This window comes from Lepidochelys kempii, chromosome 6 (genome assembly GCF_965140265.1).
Source record: "Lepidochelys kempii isolate rLepKem1 chromosome 6, rLepKem1.hap2, whole genome shotgun sequence".
Taxonomy (NCBI): domain Eukaryota; kingdom Metazoa; phylum Chordata; order Testudines; family Cheloniidae; genus Lepidochelys; species Lepidochelys kempii.
Window position 1 is genome coordinate 14,885,961 of NC_133261.1, and position 18,076 is coordinate 14,904,036.

The 18,076-nt window shown below is 55.6% G+C and overlaps 1 protein-coding gene across 1 annotated transcript in view; it reads left to right on the top strand.

Moving 5' to 3' along the window:
- The first annotated feature begins 265 nt into the window (after positions 1 to 265).
- CARNS1 (carnosine synthase 1) overlaps positions 266 to 18,076 on the top strand; it is a 29,534-nt gene continuing 11,723 nt past the window's right edge. The window contains exons 1-6 of the mRNA XM_073346853.1: positions 266 to 478; positions 6,510 to 6,528; positions 7,446 to 7,698; positions 8,146 to 8,235; positions 16,644 to 17,131; positions 17,453 to 17,651. Of these exons, the coding sequence (XP_073202954.1) occupies positions 363 to 478; positions 6,510 to 6,528; positions 7,446 to 7,698; positions 8,146 to 8,235; positions 16,644 to 17,131; positions 17,453 to 17,651 (1,165 nt within the window). The 5' untranslated portion in view covers positions 266 to 362. The remainder of the gene's footprint in view (positions 479 to 6,509; positions 6,529 to 7,445; positions 7,699 to 8,145; positions 8,236 to 16,643; positions 17,132 to 17,452; positions 17,652 to 18,076) is intronic.

Consider the following 18,076-nt stretch of genomic DNA (forward strand, 5'->3'; position numbering starts at 1 on the left):
GATGTTCCTTAGTCCTGCAATGGTTTCAGCAGAGGTGGATTTGATGTTCTGGAGGGGTGCAGGGCACTGCTCCACACCTTGCCCTGCGGTGGTAAAGCTTTTGGGCAGTGACTGCCCTGTGTTTATGGAGGATGCAGTGGCAGGGAAGGGGGCATGATGGGGGTGGGGCGTGGGCAGGTCCGGGCTGGCCTTGTGCCCCTCTTGCACACGCATTCCCTGGGACTCACTCTGCCCCCTCGCGCATTCCTTCCTTGGGACACACGCTGCAGCCCCGCACTCACAGCCCGCGCTCCGTGGCAATAGCCGGCGCGGCCCCCCGGCACACTCGCTCCCGCTCCCCAGCCGGGTGCTCCGCACTGGGCATGCCCCAGCTGGGTTTCTATATAAAGCCCGTCTGCCTTAATCCCTGGACGTTCACAGCCGCCTCTTTCCTGCCGCCAGCCAGACGCCACCGATCGGGAGCCGCTGCTGCCCGGGGGTAGGTCAGAGCCTCCGCCCGGCCCCGGGGTGTCCGAGCACCGCACCCGGAGAGAGGCACCGGTCGGAGCCGCTTTGTCTGTGGATCGTGGTGCCCCGGCTGCTGGGCTGGGGGATGAGGGGAGCTGAGGGGGCTGGTGGCAACGGGGAACTGGGCTGGGGGCTGCGGGGAAGCCGAGGCTGTGGGGGGCTAGGGGCTGCGGTCCCAGGCAGCATCCCGGCACGGGGCTGCCTGGGTCGCCTCCCCAGCCCAGCCTGTTGCACGCGGGGCGAGACGGGCCGGCTGGAGGGGCGCAGGGCAGGCGCAGTGTCGGGGCTCCTGAGCCATGCCGGCGCTGGCCCCGTCGGGAGCGGGTGCAGGGCTAGGCCGGGGCCGGCGGGAGCAGTGAGCCCGGGGACTTGCGGCCTGGCAGCTTCCCAGGTCCCCCGCTGCATCCCCAGGGGATGCCCGTCCCGCAACATCGCCACACTGACCCCTGTGGAGAATGCGGCGCGCAGCTGCGCGGGGGTCCCTGCGGCCGGGCCCCAGCGGAGCGGACATTCTGACAGGTCGGGCCCTTTCTGGGGGGTGCTGTTCTCTCTGTGCACCTCCCCTGAGACAGGTGCATGGTTGACACAGAGATCAGCACGGATTTCAATGGCGCCTTGCTGATTGACACCAGGTGGGGACGGGGCTGGTGCAACCACTAGGCGGTCGCCTAGGGCGCCAAGTGGTTGGGGGCGGCCAAAAGCGCGCTCTGGGGAGGCGGTGGAGCGGAGCTGAGCTGGGGGCAGGGGGCCGCGGGGAGGGCCGCCTGCAGCAAGTAACGGGGGTGGGGTGGCGCGGCGCCCAGGGGAACCGCTCCCTCCCCCGCCTCTGCTCCGCCTCCCCCCCTGAGCACCGCCCCGCTCTGCTTCTCTCCAGCCCAGGCTTCAGCGCCAAACAGCTGATTGGCGCCCCAAGCCTGGGAGGCTGCAGAAGGGGGGGCCTGCTCCGGGAGGAGGCGGAGCAGAGGTGAGCTGGGGAGGGGAGTTGCCGCACGCGGCTCCCGGGCGAGGGGAGGGAGAGAGAGAGAGGGCGGTGGGGAACTGTCGCAGTGGGGGCGCCTAGGAGGCGAAACATCCTTGCATCGGCCCTAGGTGGGGATCGGCGGGTGCCCATAGGGATTTGTCGCATCCAGTCCCTGTGTTCCTTGCTTGTCTTTCGGTGGCTCTCTCTAATAACAGCACTAGAGCTGCACATAGGTGCAGATTGCATCTGTCTGAAGATGTTGGGGTAGGACAGAGGCTAGGAACAAAGTCCTGTCCCTCATTCTGTCATGAGCTCTGGACTGGCAGATCCCTTCCTCCGCCTCAGAGCTCTACCCATGAAGAGGAGCTTGCAGTTGTGGGATGGGCGTGCAAACCATCACCCCGCACCTCTCAGCTCCACACGCCTGTGCCTTGGCTCTGGGATTGCTGAGTCACCCCCATCTCCACTGGGCCACTAAACGTAAAAGCATCTCTGATCTGCAGGGGCAGCCCTGGCATGAAGAGTGACCCTGACTGACCAGGGAGTGTATTAATGAGGGATTCGCTGGGAGAGCCCAGAATGGGGCTGGAAGATGCAGGCAGACAGGCCTTGGGTGGAAAACAAGTCAGTGTAGCCATGCAGCATTTTGTCATTACTCTCCTTGCCTTAAATCAATGTTACCCAGATGCTGCAAGCAGCACCCCGGGTCCAGGAAGCTGCCACAAAAGGATCAACATTGAAAGTGTCCTCTGAGTTAGCAGCTCATGAAATGAGTGGGACATGACATGCCTCTCGGAGTTACTGTCTGCGGACTCAGGCAAACACTGCTGCGTCAGTCACAGGGGTGGGTCACACAGTTTAGGGCTATTGTCTCAGGCTCTGTGTGGACTCAGGTAAACACTGCTGTATCAGTCACACTGGGGGCAGTTCGCAGCTCTCAGAGCTACTGTCTCAGGCTCTGTGCAAACTCAGGCAGTTGCTGAGGTGTCATTTCTCCTTGGGCCACATTTAGGCTTTCTTCCCACCCACAGCAGCTGGAGACTTCTCTATTAAATGAATTTTGGAACACTGGGGAACAATTGAGGTCTGTCATAACCCTCCCCCTGCCCCACCCACACCCCGGGCTCCTGGTTAGCTCTCTGTGCTCCCCCATAGAGTTCGCTCCTGTCCCTGAGAAACACTGCCTTAAATTATAATGTCTAAGTATTATCCCCTCTATTGGAATTTGGGAAATCTTTATAACCCTAAAGGGCGATAGAATCACAACCATTTCTTCCTAGCCCTTGGCATCAGGGTTTGTGATGATAAAAAAAAGAGCTTGTTTTGAAGTCAAGCTTGTGGTTTCCAAAGCTGACTAATGTCTTTAGCCATCCAGCTCCCAGGGAAGCTCTCAGAATTTACGCGGCTTATTCCTGGCTTGACTTCGAACATCTCAAACTCCATTTCTAAATTGGATGCTCTTTAAAGTCAGGCGTGGGCTACAATTTGATGTCCAATGCAAATTTTCTTTACAGAACAAACAAAATGCTTTTCTAGGTCAATGTATTATTTGTATGATGGTAGCACATATGCGCTTCAACTGAGATTGGGGCCCTGTCGCATCAGGTGCTGCACATGGACATAAAGTCACCGAGGTTGGGGCTCCGTCATCATGCCGGGCACTGCACAGACACAAAGTGAGAGACAGCCCCTCCCTGCCTTGACGTGCTTACAATTGAAATAAAGGATCGTTATCTCTGTGTTGCGGATGGGGAAACCAAGGCACGGCTTGCTTAAGGTCATAAAAGGGAGGCAGTAACAGTGCTGAGCATTAAACCCAGGTGTCCTGCGTCCTTACCCCTTCAGCACAAACCCGTCCTTCCCGCCAGAATAATGTGTCTTGTTTCCTATAATTAAGCTCCAGTTCCACCAGTTATGTGAGATGAATTTGTAATCCCCTGCCCTCCTACTGCCTTGCAACCCAAACACTGCAGCACAGGGAAGCAGGGAGGGAAAGGGACTCTAGACAAAGGGGAAAGTGTCATTGTCCCAGCGCTGGGTGACCACAGATTGGAGGGGAGGGAGAGGGGAGCCTGCACACTTGCACCCCAGGAGTGATTCCAGGTGGCGTTGGTGACACGGAAGCGGGGTTTATTTTTTTGTAACATGTGGGGCCAGAGCGTCAGCTGCTGCAAGTGGGCACAGACTCAAGTGGAGTGATGCTGATTTTGATGCCAGCTGGGGATCTGGCTCCATTGGCTCTGGCGGACTGATGTTGATTGGCACCACACCATCACTGGCTCATGGGGCTCCAGACAAATCAAGGCTGCCCAGGACTCTGATACCACAGCGAGAGGCACTTTAACATCCCAGCTGCCATTGGGCAGAGTCCCAGGTGGCTTCATGGGCATGGCAAGCTGTGCCAGGGGCTGTCCAAGAGTCACCGGGTCGGGCCTCTGTCCAGCGGGGGAGGACACAACCTGCCCAGGATGGGGTGTCACTGCCCGCCCCCCGTGGTCCACTTATCGGTAGGGCCTGCTCTCGCTTGGCTGGCAGGGCCCTCCTGGTGCTGTGGCACTTGGCGTGGGAGTGATTGGAAGTGAGGGAAAGGCACATGGTAGGGCTGAGGGTCTGCATAGGCAGAGAGGCAGAGATTGACCAACTGATGGGGATTCTCCGGAAGCTATGCAGCCCCTGTGCGGTGCCCGTCCTGCCTGCACATAGAGCCAGACTGGGAGTGCATAGAGGTAGCTGTGTGCTGGAGGGATCCTCCCAATTCCAGGCCCTGCCTCTTACTCCGATGTTGCTAAACCAGGCGGGGGTTGGGGCCGGGGCGTGCTATTCCAGCTTAGGGGCTCTTATATCCTCAGAGCAATCCCAGCTCCCGGGGTGCTTTCCCTAAAGCTCCCCTCACAGTCCTGGCCTCTCACAGGCCCCAGGGAGTAAGGATGGGGAGCGCAGGGCCTGGCTAGGGATGCCGTGTCCATCTGGCCAGGAATCCGTCCATCCACATCTTGTCCTTGCTGCACTGACTGACTCCATGGACCCCATAGAGGAGAGGGGTAATATCCTGCCTCCCACGCCCCCCCCCCCGAGCCCCTCCTGTCCAGTCCCACCGGGGAGGGGCTGACTCTGCCCTACTCCTCCCTGTCCTGCTCTGCTCCCAGTGTCCCCTCAGCCCCTTCCTGGGCAGGGGCTGTTTCTGCCCCTCATTTAATTTCACATAATCCATTTTTCATCCCTTTCCCCGGTGATTGTTTTCTCGGGCAGGGAGCAAGGGAATGAGACAGATGGAGGAAGGGAGGGGGTGTCCAGTAATGAGATTCCCACCCTCCCCTGGCAGAGCTGCATGTCCCTGTTAATCCCATTGGGGGTGGAAGGGTCACCTTGGGTATGCCTGTGCCCCTGTGGGAAGCTCCGGCCGTGGCTTCACCCCCTTAAACCCTCTGAGGTGTGTTATGAGCATGGCAGGGGTCCCTCACTAGATGCTGTAATGCAGCCATCTCTAGGATGGAGCCTGGCAGCTGTGTATAGAGGGAATGCCTTACCCTGTGCTGAGGTGCAGCTGCCTCTGGGGTGGGGCCTGGTGCTGATTAATACCCCAAAGTGCCACTGCACACCTGTGCAGAAGAGGCAGTGGAGAGAGACCATCTGGGATGGATTGTGGGGGGATCGTGGAGGCAGAATGGAATTGCCCAGGACACCTCAACTTGTGTCCAAATGGGACTTTTGACCCCCCCAGGGGACAGGGCTGTGGTATATGATCAAAAGGAAGCATCTCATGGCACAGTGCCCCCTAGTGCTCCACTGGGGCATTGGGGGCGGGCACTGCCTGCGAACGGAGAGTACCCCACTACTGCATCCCCCGCCCTGCTCTCTGAAGCAATGCACTCCAAGTGCACCAGCTCCAGTCCAGAGCCCTGGGGGTGGTGCCCGGCGCGTGAAGGGCAGGGACAGTCTGAGAAGAGCTCCACAGTGACCAGTCGGTTGGCCCAGGAGCTACACATGACAGCTCAGCTGACTCTCACCACCAGGGACAGGAGGGAGTGAGGGGGAGAAGTTTGCCCTGGAATAGCTTTGCTGGGGAGGGCAAGGGAATGGCAGCTGCTGGAGAACAGATAAAGAGGAGGGATGGGCTGATGGCCAAGGCTTGGGACCCCTGGGTTCTGTTGCTGGCTCAGGAAAGTGAGGGACGTGCTATAAATTCAACCTCTTGTTCTCACGGCTCCTCCGCCCTGTCCCAAGGGAAGAGTTCGAAGCCCCAGCCTAGCCCTACTCCCATGAGGAATGATCCTGCCTTGTCAGCTGGGTGTCCTCTTTGTCAGACTCCTGGGTTCTTGGGATCCTGCAGCCTGGGGATACTGGTTCTCAGCAGCATCCCAGAAGCAGGGAGCTCTGAGCTAGTGGGGCTAGGGAGTGGGGCCCTGTAGTCCCTGCTGAGCCAGCACTAGAGGTTTGGGGGATTACCTTAACCAGCCTCTGTCCTTGGAGCTGGGAATGTCTCAGCTCTGCGGCTAGGAGGAACTGCACAATGAGCATCTGGGGCAGGACTCAGAGACTGCCTGGGACATGAGCCCAGACAGGAGGGGACCCCCTGGCCAAACTGCCCCTATCACTGACCTTCAGAGCAGGGCCAGCTCAGCTAAAATGCCCCGGGGGTCACAAAGCTCACCGCTCTGCTAATGTCCCTTAATCCTGACCCGCAGCCCCTGCTATCCCAGCCCTGGGTTCCCCATCTCACCTCCGTCCCAACCACAGCCCCCCTGCTATCCCGGCCCTGGGCTCCCCACACACAGAGCTCTTTTGGTGCCCCTCAACCTTGACTGACAGCCCCTGCTATCCCAGCAGTGCTATTCAGGTATTCAGCGGTGGGCGCAGGAGCCTGACGCCGGAACTGACCGGCTGTGTGGGTGCAGTTAATGCTGGAGGAGGGGTGAGCAGAGCATGCAACTGGCGCCCCCTGTGGATGGAAGATGGGGTGACAGGCTGCTCCCCATTGCCCACGGAAACCTGCAACTGGTGCCTCTCTCTTTCTCTCTCTTCTTTTTTTTTTCTCTTGCAGCTTCTTTGCTGGCAGGATGGTGAGTTTGTCCCGCTGCTGTTCCCCATCCAGCCCCCTGCCCTGCCTCAAGTCCCCAGGAACCACTTCCGGGCCCTCTAGTCCCAAGTGGGAGCCAGTGTCCTCGGCCCCAGGAACTTAGCAGAGGGATTTGGACTCAGGGAGGCAGGGAAGTGGGGGCGTGGGGGGGTGTCCAGCTGGGGAGGAGGGAGGTCTGAAGCAGGCCCTGCTGTACTGGTGCTAATAAGGGGGAAAATGGTGTCCGATTCCCTCAGACACTGGGAGACTCCTGCAAATTACCATAACTGTGGGAGTCTTCTAGCCATACTGCTGGCTGGGCACTGCTGTGGGGAAGTTTGCAGCACCAGGGTCTGGTTGGGCACTGCCAGGTACTGTTGTGGGGAAGATCACAGCACCAGGGTTGGTCAGGGTACTGCTGTGGGGAAGTTTGCAGCACTGGAGCCCTAGCTGTGCCGTGCCAGGGCACTGTTGCACAACAGCTCTGGCGAGGTCTTGCACTGGGTGTGTGGTGGAGGAGGGGGTAGGGCGTCCCAGCAGGAGGCAGAAATCTCTCCCCTTCTCCCTACTTCTACTCCTGCCTCCCTTCCCTGAGCTCACTGACCCAGGCAGATCTGTTTACAGCCTTGCTTCTCAAGCTGCTTAGCTCCGGCCCCACGTGACCCGCCCCCTTTGGGGAGGAAAAAGAGATGCTTTGTTTGAAAACCAGCCCCTGCCCCAGGCCTCTGCTGCCCCTGGGCAACTGGCACCTGCCTCGCCCACCCTGTGGGGCTTTACCCCCCAGCCAGAGCCATGCTGCCCCTACACAGGATCCATGCCCTGGGGCACCAGCATTCACACTCCCAGCCCCGCCCCCAGGGGGATCTGTGCCCCAGGGCACTAGCATCAGGATTCACACTCCCATCCCCATCTCTGTTGCAGCTGTCTCTGGATCAAATCAATGTGGATCAGCCCCTGATCCTGAAGGAGCTGGACTGGGCTGAGCAAGAGCCCCTGCCATCACTCAGTCCCCCGTGTCCTTCCTGGCATCAGGACGTGTCTCTGGACTGCAAGTCCTCTCCAGAGGACACCCAGGCGCATGCCTGGACTACTTACTACTACAACCTGCTGCAATGCACCTTGCAGCAGGAGGGGCTGCCAGAGACAGTCGACCGCACCAAGGAGCCCAGAACAGGTGCATGCCAGCCCACCCAGGGTGCCACCACTCGCATGCTGGGGCTACAGCACTGCCTTACAGAAATCCCTCTTGTGGCATCAACCCAGGGGGATCTGGGAGCACAGCGCCCTCTAGTGCTGGGCTGAGAGGTGGGGCATGGCCAGGGTAAGGAGGGCAGCAGCACAGCACCCCCTAGCATAGACTGGGAGATGGGGCATGGCTGGGGTATGAAGGACAGCCACATGGCACCCCTTAACCCGTGGTTTTGTAAATCCTGTATATGAGGGGCTGGGGCACCCCCAGCATGCCTAGTTCCAGCACCACTGCCCTTAGCACGAGGCTAGGAGATGGAGCATGGCTGGGTATGGAGGGCAGCCACATGGCATCCCTTAGCACCAAGGCCTAGAGGGCAGCACAGTGCCGTTGGCGGGAATAAGTGGTTAATTCCTCCCCTGTGTCTCTTAGGGTTCAGCTCGGGGGATGTGACCATCTGCATCCTGGGATCCCCGACCTCGTACCTGTCTGTGCTGCTGGAGGGTAGCTCCCAGTGCCCAGGTGAGTGCCACATCCTGTGTCCCTGCACTGCCATGTGCTGTGAATTCCTCCTCCCCCTAAATCAAGGAATGGGTGGGAATTCAGTGCCCTGTTTGCCCTGAATACCCAGGCTGGTTTGCTCAGTTGGGACCAACCCTGGCACAGCACAGGGGACTGTAATAAAACATAGGATGTTACAGCGTTATCACAGAAACCCAAAATCATAGAAGAATCACAGAAGTGTATAACTGGAAGGGACCTCAGGAGATCATCTAGTCTAGGCCCCTGCCCCTGCACTCACAGCAGGACTAATAACTAGACCATTCCTGACAGCTGTTTGTCTAACCTGCTCTTTAAAACCTCCAATGACGGAGATTCCACAACTTCCCTAGGCAATTTGTTCCAGTGCTTAACTACCCTGACAGTTAGGAAGTTTTTCCTAATGTCCAACCTAAACCTCCCTTGCTGCAATTTAAGCCCATTGCTTCTTGTCCTATCCAAGGTTAAGGAGAATAAGTTTTTTCACCCTCCTTTGTGTAACAACCTATTATTTACTTGAAAATGTCAGTGTGACGGGTTCCCCCTCCCTGCCGGCCCGCCCCGTCTGGGGTGCCACCTGATGTACTGGGTACCACTGAGCTCACCCAACCCACTAGCATGGGCTCCCTTACTGTCCTGCTGAGCCAGGCCTTCAAGCCTCCTCCAGCACACACACAGATAGGGAAACACCTAGCTTCAGAAAAATACAGACACTGAGATCAGCTCAGCTAGGGAATTGCCCAGCACTCAAGGGTACGCCCCCTCTGGAGTGTAAACCCAAAGTTGTATTGTCTTATGCTGCACAGAGAACTATGCAACGTAAGTGTAATGCTGACAGACCCCAGTGGGTGGGATCAAACCTGGGACCTCTGGACCTTAGTTCATGAGCCTCTACCGCATGAACTAAACTGACTGTTAGCTAAGGCTGAAATTAAGGCTGTAATTGCTCTCTAAGTAGTCTCAGTGCCACTATAGAATACCACACCCAGGAGGTGTGTGGGTTACATAAGGTCATTGAAATTCACCCCCTCCTTCAATGTGGAGGAAGATATGCACAGCTTTTTCCCTCCAGTTATGAATTCAACAAACTGGTTTCAGAGAAAACAAAACCAAGTTTATTAACTACAAAAGATAGATTTTAAGTGATTATAAGGGATAGGAAACAGATCAAAGCAGATTACCAAGCAAATAAAACAAACATGCAAACTAAGCTTAAGATATTAAATAAACTGGTTACAAGTAGTAATTTCTCACCAAGTATCGGGGGTAGCCGTGTTAGCCTGTATCCTCAAAAACAACGCGGAGTCCGGTGGAACCTTAAAGATTAACAGACTTATTTGGGCATAAGCTTTTGTGGGTAAAAACCCACTCCATGCATCTGAAGAAGTGGGTTTTTACCCACAAAAGCTTATGTCCAAATAAATCTGTTAGCCTTTAAGATGCCACCGGACTCCGCGTTGTTTTAATTTCTCACCCTAAATGTTGTTTTAGGCAGATTGCAGAAATTCTTGAAGGCAAGCTGCTCTTGCTTGCAGCTTAAAACTCGAGGTATTTCTTTCACAGGCCAGACACTTTTCCAGCCTGGGCTCAGTCCTTCTCCTCCCCAGGCCAGTCTTTTTTTCTTAGATCTTACCAGCATTCATCCTGGGCGGGGATTCAGTGAAGAACCATCCTGAGTATATCACTCCCCTGCCTTAAATAGGTTTTACATATGACAGGGATCCTTTGGTTTCCAGTGTGGTTTCCCCCACCCCCGTGGAAGAATCATAGACTATCAGGGTTGGAAGGGACCTCAGGAGGTCATCTAGTCCAACCCCCTGCTCAAAGCAGGACCAATCCCCAACTAAATCATCCCAGCCAGGGCTTTGTCAAGCCTGACCTTAAAAATATCTAAGGAAGGAGATTCCACCACCTCCGTAGGTAACGCATTCCAGTGTTTCACCACCCTCCGAGTGAAAAAGATTTTCCTAATATCCAACCTAAACCTCCCCCACTGCAACTTGAGACCATTACTCCTTGTTCTGTCATCTGCTGCCACTGAGAACAGCCTAGATCCATCCTCTTTGGAACCCCCTTTCAGGTAGTTGAAAGCAGCTATCAAATCCCCCCTCGTTCTTCTCTTCCGCAGACTAAACAATCCCAGTTCCCTCAGCCTCGCCTCATAAGTCATGTGTTCCAGTCCTCTAATCATTTTTGTTGCCCTCTGCTGGACTCTTTCCAATTTTTCCACATCCTTCTTGTAGTGTGGGGCCCAAAACTGGACACAGTACTCCAGATGAGGCCTCACCAATGTCGAATAGAGGGGAATGATCACGTCCCTCGATCTGCTGGCAATGCCCCTACTGATACATCGCAAAATGCCATTGGCCTTCTTGGCAACAAGGGCACACTGTTGACTCATATCCAGCTTCTCGTCCACTGTAATCCCTAGGTCCTTTTCTGCTGAACTGCTGCCGAGCCATTCGGTCCCTAGTCTGTAGCAGTGCATGGGATTCTTCTGTCCTAAGTGCAGTAGCCCTGCACTTGTCCTTGTTGAACCTCATCATATTTCTTTTGGCCCAATCCTCTAATTTGTCTAGGGCCCTCTGTATCCTATCCCTACCCTCCAGTGTATCTACCTCTCCTCCCAGTTTAGTGTCACCTGCAAACTTGCTGAGGGTGCAATCCACACCATCCTCCAGATCATTTATGAAGATATTGAACAAAACCGGCCCCAGGACCGACCCTTGGGGCACTCCACTTGATACCAGCTGCCAACTAGACATGGAGCCATTGATCACTACCCGTTGAGCCCGACAATCTAGCCAGCTTTCTACCCACCTTATTGTCCATTCATGCAGCCCATACTTCTTTAACTTGCTGGCAAGAATACTGTGGGAGACCGTGTCAAAAGCTTTGCTAAAGTCAAGGAACAACATGTCCACTGCTTTCCCCTCATCCACAGAGCCAGTTATCTCATCATAGAAGGCGATTAGATTAGTCAGGCATGACTTGCCCTTGGTGAATCCATGCTGACTGCTCCCAATCACTCTTCTCTCCTCTAAGTGCTTCAGAATTGATACCTTGAGGACCTGCTCCATGATTTTTCCAGGGACTGAGGTGAGGTTGACTGGCCTGTAGTTCCCGGGATCCTCCTTCTTCCCTTTTTTAAAGATGGGTACTACATTAGCCTTTTTCCAGTCGTCCGGGACCGCCAGGAGTTTTCAAAGATAATGGCCAATGGCTCTGCAATCACATCTGCCAACTCCTTTAGCACGATCATGGAATCCAGTACCAGATAACTTGATCACATGACCCTGCAGTGTCAAAAGCAGCCATGAGTCAGAGGTTGTTTGTAGCATCCCCAGGAAGACTTGTCTGTGGGTGATAAACATCTTCTGAGACCTTTTGTTCTTTCTAATGGCTTTTCCTCACAAGGAGCCAGCTAGACTGATTGTATTCTGTCTAATGGGCATTCCCCAGGTGTAAACGCTTTTGTAGAACAGATATATAATCAATATTCCTAACTTTAGATACAAAAATGATACTTGCATACAAATAGGATAATCATATGCAGTATGTCATAACATTTCCAATGATATTTCACATGACCCATCTTGCGTAAAACACATCTTTGTTGTGCCCTACCCATACCATAACAATCTCTGTGAAGACTATGGGGTGCAGCGTCACAGTCAGAATTCAGCCCAGATTCTAGTATCACATCCTGACCACCATCCCCTGAACCTAACTCTTCCCCTTATACCTGCCTGCTAACCCCCAGTCTACATTGGGAGTAGAGTCAAGGTATAGGGACAGGTGAACAGTAACCAAGACATTTATGAATTGACTTTTTGATATGTTCCTTGACCCTTCCAATTTCCTGACTTCCCAACTTAAAAAGAAATTTGAACTACGATGTTCTAATAACACCGTTTAAATCAACTGGATCTATTTACCATCCAAATTCTGGGTTAGCAACATTTTTTAAACTAGAAATTTCCTTATTTATTGTTTGGTTTATGAAAGGAAACAAAGGCTCTTCAATAGAGCTCTGTGAATAACAAATTTTTCCATTCGCTGGCCGATATGGAAAAAAAATCTGAAACATTCAATAAACTAATATATAAAAAATTTAGTTTGGGGCCAAATCATAGAATCTCAGGGTTGGAAGGGACCTCAGGAGGTCATCTAGTCCAACCCCCTGCTCAAAGCAGGACCAATCCCCAATTTTTGGCCCAGATCCCTAAATGGCCCCCTCAAGGATTGAACTCACAACCCTGGGTTTAGCAGGCCAGTGCTCAAACCACTGAGCTAAGAAAATCAAAGTGCATTTCTGAACAAAAAGTGATTTAATAAAAAAAAAATCAAAACATTTTGATTGTTTTGGAATTTTGAGCAGGGGAGGGAAGATTTTTGACCAGAACAATTAGGTGAATTTTACACATCTGCAAAATGTTGACCTAAATCTGCAATTTTGGCTGAAAAAATTTGCAGCTGAAACAGTTTGTCCAGTTCTACTTTTAAGTGTTAGGTGGCAGCAGAAATAAGCAGCAATGTGTCCGGGGCAGGGCACTTGGGATAAATGCTAAAGGAAAAATATATATTACCTTTTATAACTGGACACATAAACCAGTATGTGCACGTACATGCACACAGATTAGGGTGTAAAAATCAGTTCAGAAAAAAGTCATAGACACACTGTTTGCGAGGGGAGGGGTTTTAGGGAAATATATACAGGAGAGGTATGCAAATAGATGCTCTGTCCCTTAACTGCAATTTGCAAACCGTGCGAGCTTTGAGGAGAGTTTATCCCCTCCTAGGGGGGAATCCTGACTCCGGCTCCCCTGCCTGCCCCTGTGGAGCTTATAGACTGTGCAGGCCCAGAGAGGATGCAAAGGAGGAGCGCTGAATACCAGGATCTCTCTATTTAAATGGCATTTCTGAGTCAGCAAGGACCTGTTCCAGGGGTGCATCCACAGCCCTCAGAGATACACGTTAATCTGCCTGAGAAAATAGTTCCACTGGCTGCTCAGGGCGGCTCCTCCCCCACCTTGGTTGCCTCACTTCCTGATTTCCCCCCCTCCCCACAAGCAGGGCCCAGTGATCTGGCTGGTGAAGAGGGTTCCTAGCCCTGGGGGCGCTGCAGACAGTGACATGGTTGGATCAGGTCTGAGTTGGGACAGCCCATCTACGTAAGACCCAGCCAAGGGCCTGGGAGCAGGTAGCGCTTGCCTATAAAGTTTGCCTGATACTTTCCATTCTAAGACCCTGTTTTCAGTTGCTTCTAACTTTGCCCAGCTTTAACTGTTGGGGCAGAACTTTCCCATGCTGGGTGTCTGCTTCAGGCTGTTTTTTTGGGAGGAAATTTTAGCCCAAATGGTTTAGCTGTTTCTGGGAGGGGGAAACAAGTTGTAAAAAAAATTCTTCCTGCCGTTTTTCTGAAACGTTCTAGCCCCCCACCCCCAGCTTTGGAGCTAGGCAGGGCCGTCCTTACCCATACGCAAAGTACACAGCTGTGTAGGGCACCAGGAAATTTGGGGCACCAATTGCCCCAAATTTCCTGGTGCCCTACGCAGCTGCGTGCTGCTCCAGCAGCCAGCCCGATTCCCCGGCTGAGCCACCCAGGAAAGCTGCCCCCACCCCTGCTCCACCTCTTCCCCATGATCCCCGCCCCTTGGTCCCAGCCCCTGCCCCCACTTCACCCCTTCCCCAAAGCCCCCGCCTCTCCTGCTCCGTCCCCACTCCACCCCTTCCCCTAAGCTACATCCCCGGGGACTGCAGAAGGAGTCGGGTGCCCTGCACTCACCGGGCAGCGGGAAGTGGAGTGACCCGGCCCCAGCCCACTCTGCTTTGCTGGCTCCCAGCCATGCCATCGGTGAGTGCCGGGGGCCGGTTCCCCCCTGCTCCCAAGTCCCAAGGCTGGGAGCCAGGGGAGCAGAGCGGAGTGGGCTGGGTCCGGGTCACTCCACTTCCCGTCACCCCGTGAGTGTGGGGTCGGACCTGCCCTGCACTCACCGGGTGGCAGGAAATGAAACGACTAGGCCCCAACCCGCTCTGCTGCTCTGGCTCGTGCTGGGGGGCAGTTTCCCCTCTGCCCCCCAAGCCTGCTCCTGCCCCCCCCCCGCAGAGGCCTGGGGACGCCTCCCCCCACACTTGGGGGTGCTTGTGTAGGACACCAAAATGTCTATGGATGGCCCTGGAGCTAGGACTAGAAATTGGGGTGGGGGGGCAGGGAGGGGCAGGTCGCCCTGGTGTCAGGGACTTGCCTTTTGCTGGCCCTGTGGGAAGGCAACCAAATTTGGCCAAGTTATCAGCCTTTGAAAAATCGGAGTGTGCATGTGCTCGGGAAGGATTTGGGCAGCTAAATCCTCTGAGGACTCTGTCCTCGCTGAGCATCCCCATCCCGTCCACTCCGAGATCAGGCCAGGCTGCACGTGTGCCAGCCCCACAGAACGACTGGGCATGCTCCAGCCCGGGGATGCCAGGAACTGAGCAGGACTTTCCCAGCCATTGCTGTTCCTGGCTGTGGTGGTGCCAGGCACCAGAACTGACTCTCTCTCCTGCGCTCTCAATGACCCCTCTCCCCAGTAAAGGGGTGGGAGGAAACTGACTGGAATCAAAGGGGGGAGAAGCAGGGCAAGGGCAGCATGGGGGAGAGGTGGTCAGAGGAACTGGAGGGTATCTAGGATCAGAGGGGGCTAGGGGCTATATCGGCCAGAGGGGTGGGGGGGTAATGAATAGGAGTAAAGGGGGAGTGGATATGGGCAGGGGGTGGATAAGGGTAGATAGGGAGTAGTCTTTGTGTGGGGGTGAATAGGGGGAGGGCTTAATATGGGAGGTAGGTAGGAGGAGAGGCTGGTGTGTATGTGTGGTGGGGACAGATCAGACAGAGGGAGGGGGAGGGGCTGGTATGTGGGGGGTGAGGGAGAAGCCGGCCTGTATGTGGGGTGGATGGAGAAGGGCTGGTGTATGGGGAGGGGGAAGGGCTGATATGTGGGGGCTGAGTCTGGGGGAGGAGCTGGCGTCGGGTGGATTGGAGCAGAGGGGAATGGGGGAGCAGGAGGAAGCGTAACCGTAGTGAGGCCGTCCCTAGCTCTCCGTGCAGGCTGAGGATTGTTATGCCCCTGACTGGCTCTGGCAGTGTACTTGGGGCTATCCTGGCCTCTCCTCTCAGCTGTAACCTTGCCCTAGCAAGGTCCCTGGGCTGAAGGACTCCAGCCCGGGCCTAAGTGGAGGGCTTCCAGCAGTTGTTCCACATTCCTGGCATTTGCCTGCCCGGTCTCCCTCGCTGGGTGCTGGGAACTGGAGCCAAGCAGCTTAAGTTTCCCTTTGGCCCTGGAATGATTCCTGGCTTTGTTAAAGCTGCTTACTCTTGGCGGGAAGCCGGAGCCCTGGGTGGGAGCTGGGTGGGAGCTCTGTGGGAAAATACAATGGCAGCTCAGCCCCATCAGTCATTGATAAGGAGAGCTCCAAGGTCCTTCCTCGGGGAGAATCCAGCAGCTTGACAAACGCCGTCCAGGGGGTCCCTCTCCTGGCCCTGCAGTGCAGCCACCTCTGGGGTGTGGCAGCTGTTGAGTCACTCTACAGCAGGACAAGAGCCGCAGGGGAAGCCTAGAATGCAATGAAGGGAGTTTGACTCCTCCGGCATGTCGGAACGCCACAAGTGGTTAAAGATCATAGAATCATAGAATATCAGGGTTGGAAGGGACCTCAGGAGATCATCTAGTCCAACCCCCTGCTCAAAGCAGGACCAATCCCCAATTTTTGCCCCAGATCCCTAAATGGTCCCCTCAAGGATTGAACTCACAACCCTGGGTTTAGCAGGCCAATGCTCAAACCACTGAGCTATCCCTCCCCCCCAATCTTGGTTTGTGTCTCTTATTTAAGGTGACACCAGCACCAGGAGTACAGCGCCCCCTAGTAGGGGTTAATGCTGAGTACAAGGGGAGAATGTCCTCCACTCTCTACAGCATAGCCCCCTCTAGTTCTGCACTGTGGCATTGGGGGCATAGACTGCAAAGGCAGAGCACCCCCTATTGAGCACCCTGCCCTGCTACCTGCAGCATAGTACCCCATAATGCTGTGCTGGGGCATTGGGGCAGCAGTGAGTGCATGGGGAGAGCGCCCCCTACTGAGTTCCTAAGTACAAAATAGGCTGGCACCTTCCTACCTTGTGAGGTGTAGGGAGAGGAGACGAAATCCCAGTAGAGGAAAGTCTGTTAATTGCTGTATAAATAGCAGCTTTCTGATTGGCTGCTGGTGATGTAATGGTAACAGATTGTCATCCGCTTTCCCCCCTCCTTCACCACGGACCTCCCCCTTCCCCATCTCTCTATTTCTCTATTCCCCATTTCTCTATATTTCCTTGCCCTTCCCTATATTTCCACATCTCCCCCGCCCCCCCCCAGGTAACATGCTGCTGTGCCTGTCGCCCAGCTGGCTGGCCAAGGTGCCCTCTGAGCAGCACCCTGGCGAGTCATCCCTGCTGGTCTCCAAGGCTGTCTCCTTCGAGCTGGGTGGGTGCACGTGCCTGGACGAGTTCTCGCCCCCGCGCCGCGTCACCTACTTCATGGGCTCCTTCGGGCCATGCAAGGAGCATGGGCAGTCAGCGGGGGAGCTGGCGCGTGACCTGGATTGCCCCACGGCGGGCTCAGGGGAGCTGGCCCGCCTTCTGGAGGACAAGCTGCTGACGCGCCAGCTGCTGGACCAGCGGGCCCAGGTGGGGGTGCCACCCACGCTGGCCTTCACCTTCAAGCGGCTGCGCCCACTGCGGGACGTCACTGCTGAGCGCGCCGTCCGCATGGTGGAGCTCAGTGGCAAGGAGGGCCAGGAGAACCTCATCCAGGAGGAGATTGAGGCCTTCCTGAAGGGCAACACCATGGAGCCCTACAGCCAGGTGAGCCTGCCGGGGCCGGGGGCAGGGCCCAGCAGTCAGGTGAGCCTGCGGGGTGGGAGGGGGCTGCAGTCAGGTGAGCTTGCTGGGAGTGGAGCATACAGCCAGGAGTCGGGGGAAGCCCTACAGTCACGTGAGCCTGTGGGGAGGTGGGACCCACAGCCAGAAGGGGAGTTCTATGGGGGGCCCTACAGCTGAGGAAGGGGGCACTGTAAGAGGGGGAGATCCATGGGGAAGGGAGAGAGGGAAGCCCTATGGGTAGGGATGGGGGCAGTGGCTGTGCCTGGTTGGCTCCACTGAGCAGTGTGCTGTCGCCCCCTGCAGGTGGTGGTGAAGCCATCGGGCTGGCGCTGGAGTGGGGCCCACGCTGTGACCTTCCATGCCAAGGTGGAGCAGGCTGCCGTGCTCCAAGCAGTGCTGGCACTGCTGGAAACCCTGGAGGAGGAGGAGAGCGCCCTGCTGGAGGCCTTCATCCCCACCGCCTGCCTCACCCAGCCCAAATCCCCCAACCGCACCTCCCCAAGTAAGGGACCCCCCTGGCCAGAGAGGCTCACACCTCATCACCTGCCCCTGCAGCCACCATGATTCACTGAGCCCACCCCCATTCCCACCCTGGCCCAGCCTTTGGAGATGGCGTCATGGGGCAAGATCTGGAGGGAAAAAAACAGGATGCAGTTGAGTTAGCCTGGGACATGAGGAGGGAAGGGGCACGTGCCATATTGGGAATCCCCCAGCCAATGTTCTCTCTAATTTTTGACAGGCTGTGTGTGCAAAAAATTTCTTCTGTGCAAATTGTTGTGCTTCTGTGCAAATTTTTGTGTGCGTGGTGTTTTACCGAGTGCACGGGGTTTAGGATCTGTGTGCGCGTGCACATGCGCACAGCTTAGAGGGAACAGTGCCCCCAACTCATTGGGGTGGCTGCCACTGCCATATTGCCCCAGGGCAGGG